At 43.4% G+C, this 19,255-nt stretch overlaps 1 protein-coding gene across 1 annotated transcript in view; it reads left to right on the top strand.

Moving 5' to 3' along the window:
- Nucleotides 1-19,255, top strand: part of Surf4 (Surfeit locus protein 4) — a 202,090-nt gene that overhangs the window by 108,434 nt on the left and 74,401 nt on the right. Inside the window, exon 3 of the mRNA XM_065430372.1 lies at nt 3,465-3,508. Within this exon, the coding sequence (XP_065286444.1) occupies nt 3,465-3,508 (44 nt within the window). The remainder of the gene's footprint in view (nt 1-3,464; nt 3,509-19,255) is intronic.

Raw genomic sequence — 19,255 nt, 5'->3', positions numbered from 1 at the left:
AGAGCAGAAAAAACAGGCCAGCCCTCGTACCTTTCCCAGTATACTTGCTGGAAATGTTTTATGCATTGCAGCTAGAATCGGGAGGGTTTATTGGTGCAGCCTTCATTCCCATAAGACCAGCAGCTATTTTTAGTCATCTGTACCATACCACTGTTCTTACCAGTCATCACCCTATTATCGCTGATATAAAGGTATTGCATGGCGCAAGGCCAGAATTACTTTAATGTTGTCGCTGATTCTCAGGGTACATTCTATTCCTGCATGGTTCAGGTGCCTGTGCGGCATACTGTTTTTGAAAGGAAACGCCACAATCTGTGTGGTCAAATTGTGTGGCCGTGCTTCTTTCGCTAGAACCATTTCACTGTTACAGCGCAGATAGTCGGGCAAATCCAGGAGAGCCAACTGGGGCATGTGTCTGTGCAGTGAATCGCAGATTAATCCAACTGACCTTTGTAGCGTAATCATATTGGGCTTGCAACACACTGTTCTACATTCCAAGCAGGCACCAGTGGTTAGTCTGGAATTGAAGTGATGCATGTGTAAATGACTAGAGTGTCAATTCAGATTTGACATATGTTGTAGTTGCTTGCTTTTCTGGGCACCCGATAAAGGGCGAGATTTGAAAGGCCAACTGCAACAACTGCGTAAGAAACCTAGTTTAACATGACGTAGATACAGTCGAACCCAATTCTAGCAATATCAGTTTTAACGATATATCAGAGATAGCAATGATGCACCATCAATTTTGTATGTGCTCTATGGCAAAATAAACCGCTCACTACAATGCTCCCATGCCGTGTTATCGATCGGGGCAGTCGATACGCAGCGTTACTGTCAACCCAGTTGACCCGGGTATCGGAGGAGTGGAGGGGAGAGGGACACGCAAGGGCCCCGTGATGTGTAGGCTGATGCGAGCAAGGCAAGCCATGCGTGATGGCTTGCATTCTGGATTTCGAGTTTCTTTTTCTTTCAGTGCAAACACCCAGTAGCCAGTTCTAATTGTTATAGCCAGTAATGTGGCATGGGAACATTGTAGTAAGTGGTTTATTTTGCCACAGAACACACACATAAGTTCACAGTGGAGCAGCTGCTGCTCATTGTTACATGCGAGTATTGTTAGAACCGATAACGCTGTAAGTGGGTTCGACTGTGCTTCTTTCGGTCTGACTAAAATGTTTTGATGTTTGTCCCTTCTGCATTTTTCGTGCAACCAGACTATAAAAATTATCAGTTGTAACAATGAGATGTTCTTGCCACTTGAATATAGTTGGGTTTGACTGTACTGTGTGCAAAATGGGACTTTTGAAATGCAAGCGTGAGCATCATGCAAGCATGCCCATGCCCATTTCTTCAACCCTTGCAAATACTGTAAGCGATTAGAGACGAACTATGGACACTGTCCTAAAAGCTAAGCATTTATTTCGCCTGCTAGTTCGCCTAAAACACTACATTTAACACTATCCTCTGAAATGCTGGGAAGCCTTGCAAAGTACGTAGAGGAACTTTGTGCGACTCGTGCGGAAGGTCACATAAACTGCACTGTTTTTAAACACCACACAAATGGCAGAGGAGTGCCAGTGAGTTCTTTAACTGAGCCATGCGGTGTAAGCCGGAAATCGCCAAGATTAGTACCCTCAAATAGGCCCAAAGTTACTGATTTGTGAACAGTTGGGGCCGCAAAATTTTAGCGTTTTACGGTATTTTACCATGTAATAAAAAAAACACCCAAAGAAAAGTAAATAGAAAATTCTTAACAGATGGATGGGTGGCCGGCATTATCTCCATTGCGTTATCCCCATTACCAGTTCGAGTAGAATCAATCAGGCTTTAACAACTCTAACTGGCCTCCAACATTTCCTTTGGGATGTTTCAAGAATGCTGAAATATCTTGAGCATGGTTATTATATATCTCAAGGTTGTTCTATCACTTGTTGTCATACTGTATATTTAATGAGTAATCTTTCTGATTTTCACATCAAACCCTGTCTTGGAGGCACTCATGAAATGGTGCATCATTTAGGTGGAACACTGAAAGCTGTGTGATGGAGCACATCTATGGCTCTTTGCCATCCTTTGTGGTATCGCGTTATGCTTCCATTGCTAGCCCATGGTTGCTTTCCTCAGTGATGATAGCGTTAATATGCAGCAACTAATGATTCTAATATGGTTTTGTGCAGTTGTGTATGGTAGTGGCAACTGTCAGAAGAAAATGAAACCTTCAGGTATTTTCTCAAGTGGTTCTACCTAGTAGATTGCTATGCTGCCTGTGATATTTAGTTCTTAACATGGCACCATTTGCTGGGTTCAGAGTTATTGAGTTTTCCAGAAATTTGGCATACTTTCTTGTTCTTTATTATCACTCGATCTTTTTAATTTTTCATAAATTGTTTTTTTCAGAACTGTTACTGACATTTTCCGGTGTTTAATAGCTCGGTCCAAGTTATCAGCTTTTTTGGTGATTAGCTGGTTTGATATTTGTTAGTGCTGTGTTGCTACAGGTCCTGCTCTTGGAAACTGCAGTTGCAACTAATACACACAAGGCTAAAGTGTTTCAGAAACAGTCTAGCATGGTCACAACACCATATGTGACTATGCAGTGAGTGCATTTGGTGTTTGAACACAACTAGAATGAGAATATTTTGTAGCATTATGCAGGTGCAGAGCTGCAACGAATAATCAAGTATTGCTAGTGTGGATGCTGGTAGCAGTACTCGGCTTGTTACCATGCATCACTGCTGAGTGGCCCCTTGTTTTTGTGGCAGAATGGGCTCACCTGCCGTGGGGTGACCTTGGCGATGAGCGGCTAAGCAGTCAGGCGCAAGATTGAAACCAGGTTGCGGTAGCCACATTTTGAGGGGGGCTCCCGTGCATTAGGAGCATGGTCAAAATTAATCCCCCCCACCACCACCGATCAGATTCATAGTAAGGTTCGTTACAGTGCAACAGAAGACGTGCACAAATGAAGGTCTATAACAGTTACGCGCCGCTGTGTGGTTGCTTTGTACCGTCTTTGGTCAGTGTCCTGCGTTGCTCTGTAACGAACCTTACTATGAATCCCAACCAACTGGCCCAACTTGCCATCTTGACACTGATCACATTTTGGCACCCAAGAATTTCACTTTATTTTGTAATTTGCTTGTTGCATTGGAGGGGACATTAAAAGAAAATATTCTGCAATACTGCAAAGGCAGCATGAGTGAAGGTTTAGTGAACCAGTGCCACTTCACTTGGAATATCTGTCAGTGACAGATGGGGGGGGGGGGAGGGGGCTTTTCATTGTGACATCTTGAATAGAATTTTCACATGGACAGTATTGCTGCAAGAGATTTGGAAGGGTCGAGATGGTCTTTTGTTGTTGTTGAAACAATAAATATGCCAGCTGCAAGGAGGCACCATTGAGTGCATCCACTGTTGTTTCTTCTTCCCCGTCTGTGCTCACTTGTGCATTCATGCACTTTTTTCAGACATTTGCCTACAACATACTGTGGGATGTGGGCTTCCTGCTAAGGTGAGTATTTCACTCTGCTTTTACTGTAAACGAAGTCACTGTTAGGTGTGATGCTCACAGTATGCTTCACTTGCTGTGACAATTGTCTTTAGTTTTTTTGTTCAGTAAAATTTTTATTTCCTTCAATAAATACAATGCTATAAACAATTTCTTACTCCCAAGAGCTCACACTAATTATGGACAAATTACCTCGGCATACACAGCGATAAAACAATAATTTACCAAACTTTTTAATATCATCATCTGCATCTATAAATTATCACAGCATTCATTTTCCAAGAACTTCAGCCATATTTATTTATATTGAGTTCTATAATGTATTGTGTAGTAATTGTGCTGTTACATGTCAAGTTTTGTTACTTGTGTTGTTGCCTACTTGATGACCATCTATGTTTCTGAATTCTTACTGTTGGGATTGATTTTGTTGTTCATTTATAATAATTAATAGCTGTTATGCTGCTTCTAATGTCTTATTTATTTGTATTTCCTGTTGAGCATCCTAGTGCAATCTTCGATTCTGGAACCCTCTTCTGCTTAATATACTACTTGTATCTCGTGTTTTTGTAACAAATAAACAATTCTTGAAAGAGAGAAAGCTTACAAATCTTTGGTCAGGAGCTGAAGCTAGTCTAGGCCCACATTAAATAACAGAAACATAAATACTAAAGAATTAAATATGTTAAAACGCAGAACAAAATGCATGTGTGCAATACAGAGAGATCTCTGGACATATGGCATAGAATTTGAAAAATGCGGCCACAATTTAATGCAGCATCTAAGCAAGCAAACTGACAATATTCAAAATCGATAAATTAAATCAAGAGCATGGCATTCTTGTTTAGTGATGGCTGGAAAATTGGTCACTGTCAGCTGGCCCAGATTACCAGCGTAATGACACAGTCGTCACGATCGCTGCATGCAGTGTCTGCTGACAAACTGGTTTTGTGCATTGCTTTCCTTTGTGCATGGCTGCTGGTAGGAGTGTTTCATAGGCAGTGAACGCTGTTACATGTCTTACTGAACCACCTAGCGACTAGCTGTATGCCAATTGTTGGCCTCCTGAAAAGCCAACGATTGCAACCATTGATTGAAGCTCTCTGCACAGTCTGCAAGGCTTAACTGGTTGTGGATGTGGAGCACGATGTCATTAAAATTGTGCCGGTGATGCCATTTTGAGAGCTACTTTAGTAGGGGTCTAGGAATACTCAACAGTAACCTTAAAATCGAATCAACAAAGTGCCAAGTAATATTTAATTGAATGTTAAAATTCACATTAACCTCAGCACTTCAGAATTTTGTGTAATGAGGTTGAACAAAAGCTTTCGACTCGATGTAGCTCTGAAATGAGGCTGTGTGGGAAGAAGTTGAGGAGTGGCAGATATGAGCAGCTTTTTAACTGATTCTATTTTAATAATGTCGAACATTGTGTATGGTTTCCATACCCTAGAGCCGTACTCTAATGTCGGTCTTGTGAGGATTTTATATGATAAAAGAGCTTTGCGTGTGCTGAAGCTACTTGAAGAGTGCTCTAGTTCGTGAAGAGTGCTCTTCAAAAAACCTAGTTTTCTGAAGCCTGTCCTGTTAGCTTCCTTGTCCTCGTCTTGTTTTGTGCTGCCATACTCATAATTAACAACTCTTTCCCACAGACATAACTGTTTTATTGCATTTTGTTCATTTGTCACTTTTCATACCACCTGGAAAAACTCTTGGAAAAATTTGTAGAGAGAATTATGGTCATCACGCACTGTAATTGTGTTATATAAAACACAATCATCAGCATACAGACATGAAAGTTGAAAGAGGCGAGTTAGTAAGAGAAGAAAAGGCCCAAAAACCGAACCTTTCAATACATCTTTTGACAGATATGCTATTGTAGATGGAAATGGTGGGTGATGCCGACTTTGTGCATAATTTTCAAATGGTGTGCAAAAATTGACATATATTGACAATTGTTTATCTTTATCCAGTGACCGCATTTCACTGGTTAACAAATGTTAAAAGTTATTGCTCGGAGCAAAACCCACCTTTCTGTATCGGAAGTTTCTCAAATGTTATTGATGGTTCTCTCTGTTGTCGCCGAGCCTCGTGCAAAATGTGTGTGGCGGGAATGTTGGTGCACAATCTAGAACTTACGTGAGTACTAGCTATTGCGCTGGAAGATTCCTTGAGTCATGTATAAGTAGCCGACGCATCTGATCTGCAGGTGAGATTCTTGACGATCGCCGACTTGCTCGCCTCTATCGTTGTGCTTGAGTGGGGTTGCTGGTCATAAGTTCTCCCAGTAAAGAGTTAAATTTGTAACTCACAGTTTTGACACTGTGTCATTCTTCACCATTACTGCAATGTGGCAATATTGCATCAATCTGATTACCTATGTCAAGGGCACGGATGACGCCGTGGATGATGCCTCTTGTGTGGGCCGCGATGCGGCAGAGGCGAGCAACACCTGTAGGTGTCGCAAGGAACCGGGCACTCTGTTCCATGACCTCCCAAGATTTGCACGCGCCGGCGTGCACAAATTGTGGACACCATGGCCGGTCTATGAATGTTAGAAATGCTGGAAAAGGGGTTTGTTTGAATTTCCATGTAGCAGAATTATGTTTTCTCACATATTCGAATTACAATCCGATGCTATCATGCCTGTAGGTTGTGTGTAAGTTGTACTTTACGATTTTTCTGACGTATTTTACTTTGAGTAATTGAGTTAAATCAGTAACTTCTTTGTGCTACGCGGAGGGGCTGTGTGGTTTGGTTTGCATGGTTCGGAATTATTTTTGCCAAAACAACTGTCGATGCGGGACGCTGATGCCGGACATGGGATGGTAATACCGGATTTTCTGCGACACTGGGCCCTTAACACTATCACGTTAGTATGTACTGAAAAGGTGCACCAAGTAAGTAGCTGGTCTTATAGGTGTGGCAAAGCTTATCGATGCTGATGTTACTGCCATGCGTTGCCTTCCTGCTAAGGCTAATAAAGTCTCTGGAATAATTTTCAAGTACGCAAGACAAGTAGTGGGTGACCAGTGATTTGAAAACGGACAGAAACTGAGGGAAAGGGACAGCTCATGTGAGAGAACAACATGCAGCTGCTGGGCATATACTAATAAAGAAATAAGCTAGAAAGAAAGGATATAAATGTGCAAGACAGTTGGAGACCATGCTATCGTGGTGCAAAGTGAGGAAGATCAGCCCATCTCCTCGAATCAGTTTGACTGCAGCACAGATGGCTAGTACAAAAAATTGGCCTTATCATTATCTGCGAGACTTAAAATTATGTTGTCGCAGCTAAAAATAACATGTTCTTAAAGGGACTGTGAAACAGTTTTCACAATTGTCTTCAAACATACAGTACGGTACTGTATGTTTACTAGACAGATTTAAGCACTCTGTGTAAAGCATACAAACGACAGGACCAACAGGAGGCGCCGGTCCTGTCGTTTGTGTCCTTCTTCAGTCCTGGTCTTTTGTGCCTTGCCTTTACTCATTCAATGATGTTTTGATTGAGACAAACATTCAGCTTGTTCTGCGAGGCGTGCATTAATTGCTGTGCTATATTATTTTATTGTGCAACACTCGTCACGGTAGCCAGCCATTATTAAACCTCAGAAGAAATGAATAGCGCAATGCATATGATCAGGCACATAGTTTTATTGCACTTTCTTAATTGATCTTTAAAAAAATTGTGACACTTCACTGAAGTAATATACTATTACACACTTAAGAAACACATTTTATACTACAATAATAAATAAATAAATCGTTTATTTAATGTACCCAGGAACAACCCTGAGGTCTGAGTGCTGGTGCACGCATAAATTGAAATCCAAAAACAAAAAACAAAAACATGGCAGGGAATATAATTTAAAGAAGGCGTTGAATAAAAATAACAATTATGAAAAGACAAAGATACAACAAAGCGCAGTGTAAATGCAGAAGGTAAAGGAGATGGGCAGTTCAACAATGCATGAAACTATGACACAACTTAGCAAAGCTCAGAAAGGAACGATGACAGCGAGTTATGAAAAATATCAAGGTCATGGAAATAGGCGTTATAAAGACACTCTATTCTGTGGATGGTCGCATATTGTGAATGACGCACAGGGATGTTGAAAGGTCTATGTTCTTTGGTGATCTTGCGCAGAATACGAAGCATGATACAACTGAGGAGTTCAGGTCAGGTGAGGATACCGTGAAGGAGTTTGAAGAGAAGTAGAAGGTCAATGCGGTAATGTTAGGAGCGAAGTAAGGGCAATGACAATAATCCAGTAGTGTTAGAACAAGGTCCAGTGTGAGTGTTTGCAAAGTGGTGATGATATATGCTTTGAAACTTTTTCTGGGCCCGATCTATAATGTCACTGTTGGATCTGGAAAAGCCATTCCAGATGACCGGCACATATTCAAGTTGAGGAAGATAGATAGTTGTGTACAACTTGTGGAACGGTGTAGGAGACTTGAATTCCCTTCATAGTCTGCAAGCAGAGCCAAGAGAGTGCATACCCCACATAGCAACACATTTAGTGTGAGCAGAAAAGCGTAAGGTTACATAATAAAGTACACCAAGATCATTGATTTCACAGACCTTGCACAAAGGTACAGAATTCACAGAATAAGAAAAAGAAATGCTTGCTTTTTTGCGTGTGAAAGTCATGACTTTAGTCTTAGCTGCATTCAAGGCGAGGTTATCATCTTTGCACCATTTAGAAAATGAAGCAGGTCCGACTGCAGGGCGCGACAATCAGCACTGTGAATTTTCTTTAAAATTTTGATGTCATCAGCATATAAAAAGAAAGAAAAGTTCTGAATAACATCCTCATCGCCAGTGTCACAATCCGCCCGGGTTCGGAAACAAGGGAGGGCTCGAGGCACTCTCTATTAGACAGACGCTCCACAGCATGGTGGTGATGAACGATGACTGACCATCAAGCAGCCGTACTCGTCGGTGTTTATTGGTGCGGTGACCAATGTTGCCTACCGAGCCTGGCAGGCCAACGAAGATTATGCCCGAGGGGGTGTCACATGCTTGTTACAGTGATAGTGGAGTGGCCGGTGAGAAATTGATTCTGATTGGGAATTAGTGAGTTCTCCACAGTAAAGGACCATATTTTGTGAAGAACAAGCTAAAAAATCTTAGATGAGGCACAGAGAAGAGAAATCGGGCAATAATTCGAGACATTGGCTTTACAGCCAGACTTACATACAGGAAAAACGCGAGCAGTTTTCCACATGTGAGGGAAACTGAAAGTAGTCAGTTAAGTATATATGTCAATACTGGAGTAAATATACTGCCATAAGCTTTTAGAATTGCGGAGGGGATGCCATCGGGGCCGCAGGATAGGGAAGGCTTCAAGAGCTTAAGGCATTCGTAGACTTACAAAATTCTGCTGGCCAGTCCGAGTTGCTCTTTTCCAAGAATGCAATATATTACTCTTGATCCTGATTATAGAGGCGTTTACAGAGAGCTTGAAAAAAGTGGAATTCTTTTCTCCACTCATTAGGCTCAGGAATCCTAGATTTTCGGTGCATGCGATCTTTATGTTTTAGGGCAATTATGAGTTCAGGTGAGAAGCAGTGGGGATCTTTAGAGCGTTTCGGTCTGTACTGGGAAATGTATTTGTGCATACTGCTCAAAACAAGCTCCGTAAACTGATCTACTTGGTCATCAACTTTGGGTTTGTTTGTAAGCAGTGACCAATCGGTGGTGGACAAGAAATCATGTAAGCAAAGATAATCACCACGGTTGAAAGCAAAGCGAGAGGATTCATCTATGCCACTGGAGGAGCTCTGCCTCAGGGCTGACGCAGAGGCAGCTATCTTAAGTGACAGATGAAACTTATTGGGACACACAAGGGACATGTCAGAACATGGGACATCTACAACTTGAGCATTCGAGATGCCAAGGTCTAAGACGTTACCACAGGAATTGGTGATCAAGTTATGCTGCTGAAGGGAACAGAAGGACAGAAAGTCCAACAACAGGCTGCATTTCTTCTCTATGTAATGATTGTATGAGAATATCTAAGCATGTTCCACTCAATTCCAGGGGTATTAAAATCACCAAGAAGGATTACTCTGTGCTCACTATGAGACAGTATTACTCTTTCCATAGAAGAGATGACTGCATCTAATGAAAACAGGGGAACTATTCAGCTGTACATAGAAAGATGCAATCAACAATTTTTCATTGCGCACTAGGCTGACTTCTAGCCAAATAGACTCCTGTACATTTTCAATGTCGTTGCGGCGAACACATCATAGTGAGCTGTTAACAGCTACAAGTATGCCACAACCTTTTTGTTGAGATCCACTAAGTCCCAGTCATTGTGGAAGATGTAGCGCCCTGGAAATAAGTCTGAAGAGGAAATTTCACTGCAGAGCCAAGTTTCAGAAATAACAAAAACAGGAAAAGAAAACGAAATGACAGTGCAGAAAAATTCATGCGCTTTGGTGCAAAGTCCACGAGCGTTTTGGTAAAAGATGTCCAAATTACATGCCACTTTGATCCTTGGGATATCATGAGAAGCCAACAAACACTGACACCAAGGACAACATAGGGGAAATTATTTGTGTTTAATAAATGAAATAAACAAATGATAAATTCATGGAAATTAAAGTGGATGAAAAAACAACTTGCCGCAGGTGGGAACCGAACCCACAACCTTCGCATTTCGCGAAATAGGTTGTGGGTTCGGTTCCCACCTGCGGCAAGTTGTTTTTTCATCCACTTTAATTTCCATGAATTTATCATTTCTTTATTTCATTTATTAAACACAAATAATTTCCCCAATGTTGTCCTTGGTGTCAGTGTTTGTTGGCTTCTCATTGACCTTCCTTAGGGCATGGAACGGTACGAGGACTAGTCAGGGACAAAGAAATAAGCCGCTTGTGCTGGGTTATGCAAGCATCCCAGAATACGTGAACACCCTGCTTGCTAAAGGACCGAAGTACAGCGTCGAGCATCAAGTTCCTGCCCATGAACTGGCTGCTCTGAACAGGCGGGTGGCGAAGAAGGCTCTGCAGGATCGCCATGACACGTGCCTGTTGGAAGGTGTTGCCTGTCTTAGCAGGAGTGTCTCGAAACCGGCTTCCAATCGAACAGTATCTGCCATACATAGGACTTTGACGTTTTGTAAAGACAACGAGCTTGTTCTTTTAGAAGCAGACAAAGAAGGGGGATTTGTGCTCCCGAAGGGCATGTTTGGTGCTAAAGCCTCTGAGGCACTGAAGAATTGAGGCACTGAAGTACTCCCCTCAGGCACAGAAGAATTTGGTGCCATATGACTCCTCCCAGTCAAAGATTGGTAAACGAGGAGTAGCGATGCTCTGCTTAGCATCGGCTCTCCACAAGTTGTGTGTGCACAAGATGCAGCTTGCCTTTGATAATCAGATTTCCCATCTTAAGAAGGCAGGGTTCCCTGACTCGATGGTAACGCCAGTGGTGGAAACCCTCCTGCGGAAGGTAAAAGAATCTAGGAGCAAAGCAAGGGTGGGAACGACTACTATGGCCGTAAGACCTGAAGTGGTACCGTATATTCACAGGGTCACTCACAACCTAAGGAAGATGGCAGGCAGGTTTGGAGTCCCCCTTGTCTTTTCAGCCCCTTTTTAGCTGGTGCGGCTCTGCCCCCGCACCTCCCGTGATCCTAAAGGAAGGCAAGGCTGTGGCAAGAACCACACCATGCCATATGCAATTTATTAGTTGTGTACGAAATCCCCCTGCCGTGTGGCAAGTCCTACATAGGGCAGACAGGACGGTGCCTGAATGATCGAGCCAGGGAACATGAACGAAAGTTAACGAAAGATGAATTGGTGCACTTGCTTGCGCACTGCAATGCCTGTCACTGTGCACCTCTTTTTAATAAGGAGATAAAGATTCTGGGGAGAAGCCAGGACTAGACTGCACGTGAACTGATGGAGGCTTATCACATAAAAATAAAAAAGAAAGGCCAAGACTGTGTCAGTGACACTTTCGTTAGGTTGTTTCAATTGGAAATAGATTTTTTTTATAATTGGTTGCCCCGCTAGGCTGATGAGTGTTCTTGTTTGCTGCGTTCTACGCATGTTTTATTTGTCTATATATGCCCACGGGCTGCTGTGAATAAACCAGTTGAAAGTTACCGCCTGTGTTGTTTATGTGTTCTCTTCCACCTGTCCCCGTCTTTATTTGCTGTCAGTATGATATGCAGTAAATACCAACTAGGTCAAACTGAAGTTCTTTTGATGGATACAGATCCTTTCTTGTGACAGAATCGAGATGCTGGTAGTCGAGGCAAAAGCTCCAGGACCCGTCTTTCTTTTTTACAAGGATGACTGGCGATGAGGCCCAAGGGCTAGAGGAATCTTGGTTGATGCCCTTGGCTAGCATGTCGTCGACCTGTTGAGCAACGATCTTGCGCTCTGATGCAGACGCGTGGTAAGGCTTCTGCCTAATGAGATGCATGGACCCCGTGTCTATCCTGTGGCGAGCCCGCGTAGTTGGAACGCAAACTTTCATAGCGTTCTGCGCGAAGTGAAACAATGAAGCATGCTTGCTCAGGACGCTGACCAGGGCTTGACGCTTCTCTGAAGACAGTGACTTGTTGACCATTTTTAGAAATGGCAATGACTCTTCAGGGACACCGGTGCCAGCCCCATGCGCTCGGGCTTCATGCAAAGTGTCATCAGTTAAAGCGTCTATGCTGAGACTAGTATCCGCTTCAAAAAGAAGCAACTCGCATGCCGCCGGGTAGCACTACAGTCTGGTAGGATAAATTTGACACCCACAGCGCAATTGTTCCACAGGCCACAGAGAGAACGCATCGAGGTACGAGCACACTTTTCTTCACAGCGGTCGAAAGGAAAGGCTCAACAGCATCAAATGTATCGGCGTCGACATCGCAAGCAGCACTTGAATTCTGAATTAGCAATGTGCCGGTAAGACGGCATCTTCAATGATTGCGAGAGTGTGTGAACAGATAGCAGGTTGGTCGGCAAGAGGAGAGAGGAAAAGCTTGCCGGTATTCCAGGCAACAGTGGAACCACACTGTTGTAGGAAATCGAGGCCAAAAATTATGTTGTGAGTGGATTTAACAAGCACTGTAAATTCAGCTTCATACATGTTATCGAAGAAAATGTTTGCAGTACACACCAATATCTCAAAGCAACTCTCCACTCGAAGCACAAAATGTATTAGCGTTATCCCAGCGAAACATCACTTTATAGCCTATTTGGGTTTTGAAATCCAGGCTGATAATGGGGACACTTGATCCTGTGTCCACTAAGGCCAGAGTAGCAACATTGTCCACTAAAACACTAATCTTGTTGCGACACATGGTGACTGCAGAGGCATTGGGTTGTGTAGGTGAAGATAACTGGTGACCTTACTTCCTCTGGCTGTGCCGCCTAGTTTCCCAGCGTTGGTGATGTGAGACGTCGTTGCGGAGATGGAGACCTGTGCTGGCATGAAGGTGGCAGTGTCAAGCTCAGCACAGAAGCTGGTGAGTCGCTACGGTAATTTGCCTGGTGGTTCGTCCTGCTATCAGAGTCGGTGTGTTCTGTCATTGTGCCGATTGCTAAGCCGATAAAAAGTATGCAGTCACTCATAGGACGGTGGTGACATGCAATGGAGACGGGCGCAAAATCTCTCAATGTGCCGCGAATGCCACATTGGAAGCAGATGGGGTGCTCACGGGACACACTGAAATGTTTAGCAGAAGGAAAACTGGCACAACCGTCTCACTCTTGAGAAACTGCAAGCGGTCTGCGTGAGTAACTCTCATGGAACTGGTTACTGGGATGCGCATTCATAGTAGCGTTTGGCACTCTTGGATGTATGGAGACTGCGGTGATGGAAGTCTCACTGAAATCGCTGCAAGAAAAAGGCTCTCTAACCCGAGGAATCGAGAGGAAAACCACCTTGCGTCGGTCAAGCTCTCTGTCCACCACTTGCCAAATCACAAATGTGAGGTCGGATGGAGCTGGGACCACTTCAACACTGGCGACATTAGTTAAGTTAGCCAGGCAGCCAAACTTCGGTGTGATATGCCAAGCTTTCAGTGCTTGAAATGTGTGACAGTGCTGAATGACGTATTTATGGACTCCAGTCTGTCTTTGCTGATGAGGAACTGGTGCACGTCCTTGGTGATCCCTCTTAGAAGATGACCAACTTTGTCTTCTTATGTCATCTGAGCATTCAGGACCTTGCACATCTTGAGCACTTCTATTTATATCGTACAGGTTTCGCTGGGAACTTCAGCTTGCTGCGTTAGCGTTTGTTTTGCACGCTTCTTTTTAGCTGTTGAATCTCCGAAGCACTTCTTGATTTTGTCTACTAACTCCCACGCTGTCAAGCTTTCTTCATGGTTTTTAAGCCACACACGCGGTTCCCTTGAGCAAGACGGCAACGTTGTCGAGCTGGGCATTGGCATTTCAGCCATTGAACAGACTTGCTCATTGGTAGAAGCTGAGCCATCCATCCACGCATTCCCCAGCTTTTTCGGGGAAGGTTCGTGGTTCGTGGTTCGTGGTTCGTGGTATGTAGGGTGGCCATAGGGCGCTAAATGAAGGTGGCGGGTTGTCACCATCAGAAGCCATCTTCGGTGGCAGATCGGCAATTTGGCAACTTCGGTGAAGCTCCACGGATTGTGCCTGTGCGGTCAGTTCATCGTCATTCTTTGGGGATGCCGTTGTTTTACTCTGCGCTTCCACCAAAACTGTTACGATAAGGTGCATTTATTTTAAGAGGAATTGATCAAAAGGGAAGAATTATGGGTTGCCATGCCGGCATCGAGCTGCTCCAGACAAGTGCACTTTGTCTAACTATTCTGTCATTGCTGTTGCTTTAGCGTAACATTGTTTTACAATGCAGAAGCAGGAAATGTTAACCAATATGCAGTTTACTGCCTCTGCTCAAATCTCTCCCTCTGTATAAGTGGCAAGGTAAATTCTCCAAGGAAAGCAATGCATACGTTGAGTGACTATACATAGTAACTACATAGTGACTATATTGTAGCTTAGACATTACCGACTTCCTTGAGTTTAGATGCTAGAAAAACGTGAGGCCAGCGATCATACCTTGCGTTACTAGTCCTCCAGATTCGCTGGTGCTGGTCCCAATGGGTCCTGAATGGAGACTCGTCCCAAAACACAACATTACTCCAGTCCTGTGCAGTCCACATCTTGTGCTTCTTGGCAAATCCCAGGCAATTGGCGTTGTTCATGCCAAAAAGCAGTGGCTTCCTAGCTGGCAAGCGGCTGCGGAGGCCACCTTCATGAAGGCGCCGACTCACTGTGCTTGTGCTAGCGCTAAGGCTGCAGTCATTCTTGATCTCCTTTGCGCTCAAAAGTGGTTTGCACTTTGCAGCATTCAGGATGCATTTGTCTTCGTCGGACGCTGTTGCTTTCAGTCGGCATCCTTGGGGCAGGTTTTCTAGGCGGCCTTCGTGGTGGTACGCATTAAAAATGCTGCCAATTGAGGAATATGCGTGCTCCGTAACTGTCGCAATTTGTGACTGCAACATGCCTCTGTCATACATGGTAACTATTTGAATCTCTGCCAAAGATATGCCTGGCATGGCTGATACCTTATGAAATTCCACATGATTAGTTCTGTCCTCTTATAAGAGTTTGCACAATCATGCAATTGATAAGGGCGGGTGTCTTTCATTTCATGGTATTTCCTGCTTCAAAAAGCAGGGGACCTCGGGGGAAAAAAGACTGAGCTTGACAAGCTCCTGAGGCTCACAAGGTTCATTGACAATGACACCATCGAGCATGTGGCACAAAGATAGGATGCAGAAACATGAAGCATGATTCACATTCTAGTAAAAAACAGCACTTCTGCAATACTAAGCAATAACACCAAGTAAGGCAGCAGTATGGGATACACGCAAAACAAGTAAAATACATATTAAGGGCTTGAAGAACGCAACTTTAGAAGAATATATGCAAGGATAACGGCACTAATTTCATTGTATCAAATACATTGGCTGTAAGGTTAGGTAAAAAAGAAAAAAAGTGATGACAAGGTTTTCTATACACAAGTGTAAAAAACGGAGACAGTGTACAAAAGCATAACAGAGACGCTCTAACTCGTGCTGCATTTCAATGCACAATTTGAAGAAAAAAATTTAGCACTATGATCAAGATATGATGTTTACCTACAGGCAGGTTTCACTACATATTTCTGCAAGCTGCATATTTCACTTTTAACCGGTACTTCGGCAAGCATCGGCCAAACCACACAGAAAATGAGAAAAACGCTTCTCGAAAGAATGCTTGGACGTCGGCATTGCTGCACCTGTTAATTCCACGGATGCATCATAGAGCAGGGTGTTTCATCATCATCATCAGCCTGGTTACGCCCACTGCAGGGCAAAGGCCTCTCCCATACTTCTCCAACAAACCCAGTCATGTACTAATTGTGGCCATGTCGTCCCTGCAAACTTCTTAATCTCATCCGCCCACCCAACTTTCTGCTGCCCCCTGCTACGCTTGCCTTTCCTTGGAATCCAGTCCGTAACCCTTAATGACCATCGGTTATCTTCCAACCGGGAAAACCAAACTGGGAATTCTCAGGGATCTTCAGTAGTCTGGAAAAACTTGGGGAAAAGTCAGGGAATTTGTGCTTTTGATCAGGGAAAATTAGCAGTAATTTTATTGAAAGGGAACGAAAGTCGCGGTAATGTTGGCTCGAGTAACAGACACGAATTGTAATGAATCATCTTTGACGCCCTGTCGTCGGCTGGTGTATTTACCATTGTACAGTCAACAACCGACTTTCGAACGGCTTCGCGGTACCACTACATACCCCATAGAGTCTATGTATCAGAACGTCTGAAATTTCGCACGCAAGAACCCTTCGCTATCCGATTTTCTGGACTTTTTTGCCGTGACAGCAGGTCCAAAACGGCAGTAATCAAAGCCAGCCACCACCGCTACTGTCTTGATTACCTCGCCGCCTCGAACCGGCTCTCTGGCACGCAGATCCGCTGGCAGCCGTAGCCACTACTGCGACAATGCTAGGCCTAGCTGCTTTGACGTTCGCTATTAAGCTTCTTGCAGTTGGGTGCAGTGTTTTTCTTTGAAAGAATTCGCCGCTGTAGCAATGGCATTAACTCCGCCTTTGTGGTCCTTACGATTGGCTTCGAAGCTCGAAAAACACTGTGCGTTGCATAATGCTGGTTTCCGAAAGTCAGCTTCACCTCTGTACAGAATTGTTCCTTGGTGAAGCATACGCAAACATTTTGCGGTGAAGCATAACAAGTGTGGGAAGGGGCTATTGCCATGGGACACAGTATGTATTCCTTAATTATACATGCGTGCACCCGGTATCTCCTGTCGCAGTCCTAGCACCAATATGCTTAATACATGTACTGACAGGTCTTCAGAGCTTTTTCGGATGTCCCTTTGGCGGTTTGAGCCCTTAAGGGCAGTAAAAGACATGCATTCATTTTTTCCAACTGGCCAATTTTTCGGAACATTTTGCGGCCTCTAGGGAGTCCGAGAAATTGGATGTTGACTGTACAACTGACCAAGAAGATGCTTCAAGTGGTCCATGGGGCAAACAAGTGACGGAAGGAGGACAAGAACAGAAAGGACATACACATTGAGGAATGAAGAGGAAGGGAAGCATGCTGCCGCCGTTTCGAAGGAGCTTGAGCTCAAAAAACAAAGTGTTGGCTGATGCCAAGATGCAGGTGTCCCTCATCCGAACCAAAATAAACTCTTTAACGCAGTGAAACACAACACTGAGGCGTCGTGCGCGGGCTGAGAGTATGTCAGGACTGTTGAGGTTGGCTTACGAGCTGTTGAGAGAGAATCTCAATTGTGACAAAGTTTGGGCCTCGTACCACTGAGCTTGCTATCAGGTTATAGAAATAGCTCACACTCGAAAATATTTGCTTCTGTATTCTTCTTTTGATTCGTATTTGAGAATGCCCAACTCGATTTGCAATTTTTTTCAATACATTTCATTTGCTGTGTATTTTACCAACCCCTCCCTTCTATTCTCTTTTTGAATAAAATAAACACTACTCCTTAGTATTAAAGCTGGATTTGATCGGTTCTTTTTAAAAAATTTTATTACATGCTTACTAGAGAGTGATAGCATCGTGCAACATGGTTTCAGCACCTGTTGACATAAAGCAGTCCTGCGTCACCCAGGGAATTTTGCAAAGGCACTCAGGGAAAACTTGGAAAACTTGGGGAATTCGGAAATGTCAACTTGGTAAACAAACACACTGATCAGATTTTTTTTCGAAGATATTTTATTCGCTGTGTATTTTACTAACCCCTCTCTTGAGTTTTCTGTTTCGAATAAAATAAACACTACTAGTTAGTATTAAAACTGTATGCCGACACTTGCTGCTGGAACGGGGGCCTAAAAGCTGTGCTTTAAAAGAATAGGCGAGCAAAACCAACATCTCAAAATGTTTAGTAACAAAAAATTTGATCGGGATCAGCAGAAGAGGAGTTATCGTCAATAAATTATGGCCCATCATCATGAACGCCCACGGTGATTCTGCTTTGCCGGCTTGGACTGCAGAAGCTATGGAGATGCATCATACAGCTCACAATGCTCAGCTGATGGGTCTTCACCGGGTCGGGCAGTTAAAATTTTGTTTTGGATTTCACATGCGAAACACTAATTTCGATTTTGGTGCCTTCAACACGCTAAACTTAAACCTTTGCTAAATGTTTTGCTAAACTCGGAGGCTTTTCTGAACTCCCGGTTCAGTGCGCATTGAGCTTATATGCTGCAACATTGAGCACAGTCGCTCTGTAGCTCTGGAATTAAGCACGCCAAGTTAGAAGTAGTTCAATGAAGTTGAACTACTTCTGGATTAGGTTTTTTTTTTTTGTAATTTCAACATGCTTACTAGAGTGACGGCATCGGGCGACATGGTGTCAACCTTTCTTGACAGAAAACAAAGTTCTGTGTCACTCGGGGAATTTTGCAAAAGCACTCGGGGAAAACCTGCAAAACTCGAGAAATGTCAACTTGGTAGACACCCTGACTGCTGCATCAGCTCAACGCGCTTCTGACGCTCACAGCGCCCCCTGTGTTTCATTGCCATTTTGTGCAGCTCCACACAACGCATACAAAGCACAAGAAGAAAGTATCAACAGCCACCAAGGAGCCCTTTTCATCACCCTTTTCTGACAACAGTTCTATGTAGCATAAGTCGTGTCATATAACTTGAGGGTTTTAGTGACCATAACCTGTTGCAGTTTTTAATTAATGTTCTAATAAAATTTATGGGTGTTGAGCATAAAGTAGAACAGGGCAAATTACGATCGAATATACAGGGAACCAGAATTCGTTCTGTATAAAACATTTCTTCCCTCATCTTTTTGTTGGTTTGTTGAAGAAAACTGGAATTTGTTTAGGAATGTTATGGTGTTACTGATAGATAAGCACCTGCAAATAATAATGTTCTTTTTTTTTTTAACCTGTGAACAAGGCTCCCATTTGGGAGCTGAAACGTCTTCTTTTCTTTTAAATTTTACTTTGGTCGGCATAGTGCCCCGGGTTTTGTCTACCTTTTCATCATGTTTCATCCCGACCAGATGGGCTACCGTCAAACACTGAACTTCATAATAATAGGTAATGGTAAATAAAATCCATGGTTTAGTAAATCCTTTAGGTTGCTCAAAAATTAAGAGATGCTTGTATGTGTATCTGCTAAGTGTGTATCTAGCCTTTCCTCGTGGTCCAAATATAAAGAATGTCTGGAATATTACAGTCTTGCTGTAGCTGCAGCCGAA

The sequence above is a fragment of the Dermacentor albipictus genome, unplaced genomic scaffold (assembly GCF_038994185.2).
Source record: "Dermacentor albipictus isolate Rhodes 1998 colony unplaced genomic scaffold, USDA_Dalb.pri_finalv2 scaffold_36, whole genome shotgun sequence".
Lineage (NCBI taxonomy): Eukaryota > Metazoa > Arthropoda > Arachnida > Ixodida > Ixodidae > Dermacentor > Dermacentor albipictus.
Note: the sequence above shows the minus strand (reverse complement) of the source record. Positions and strands in the feature narration are given on the sequence as shown.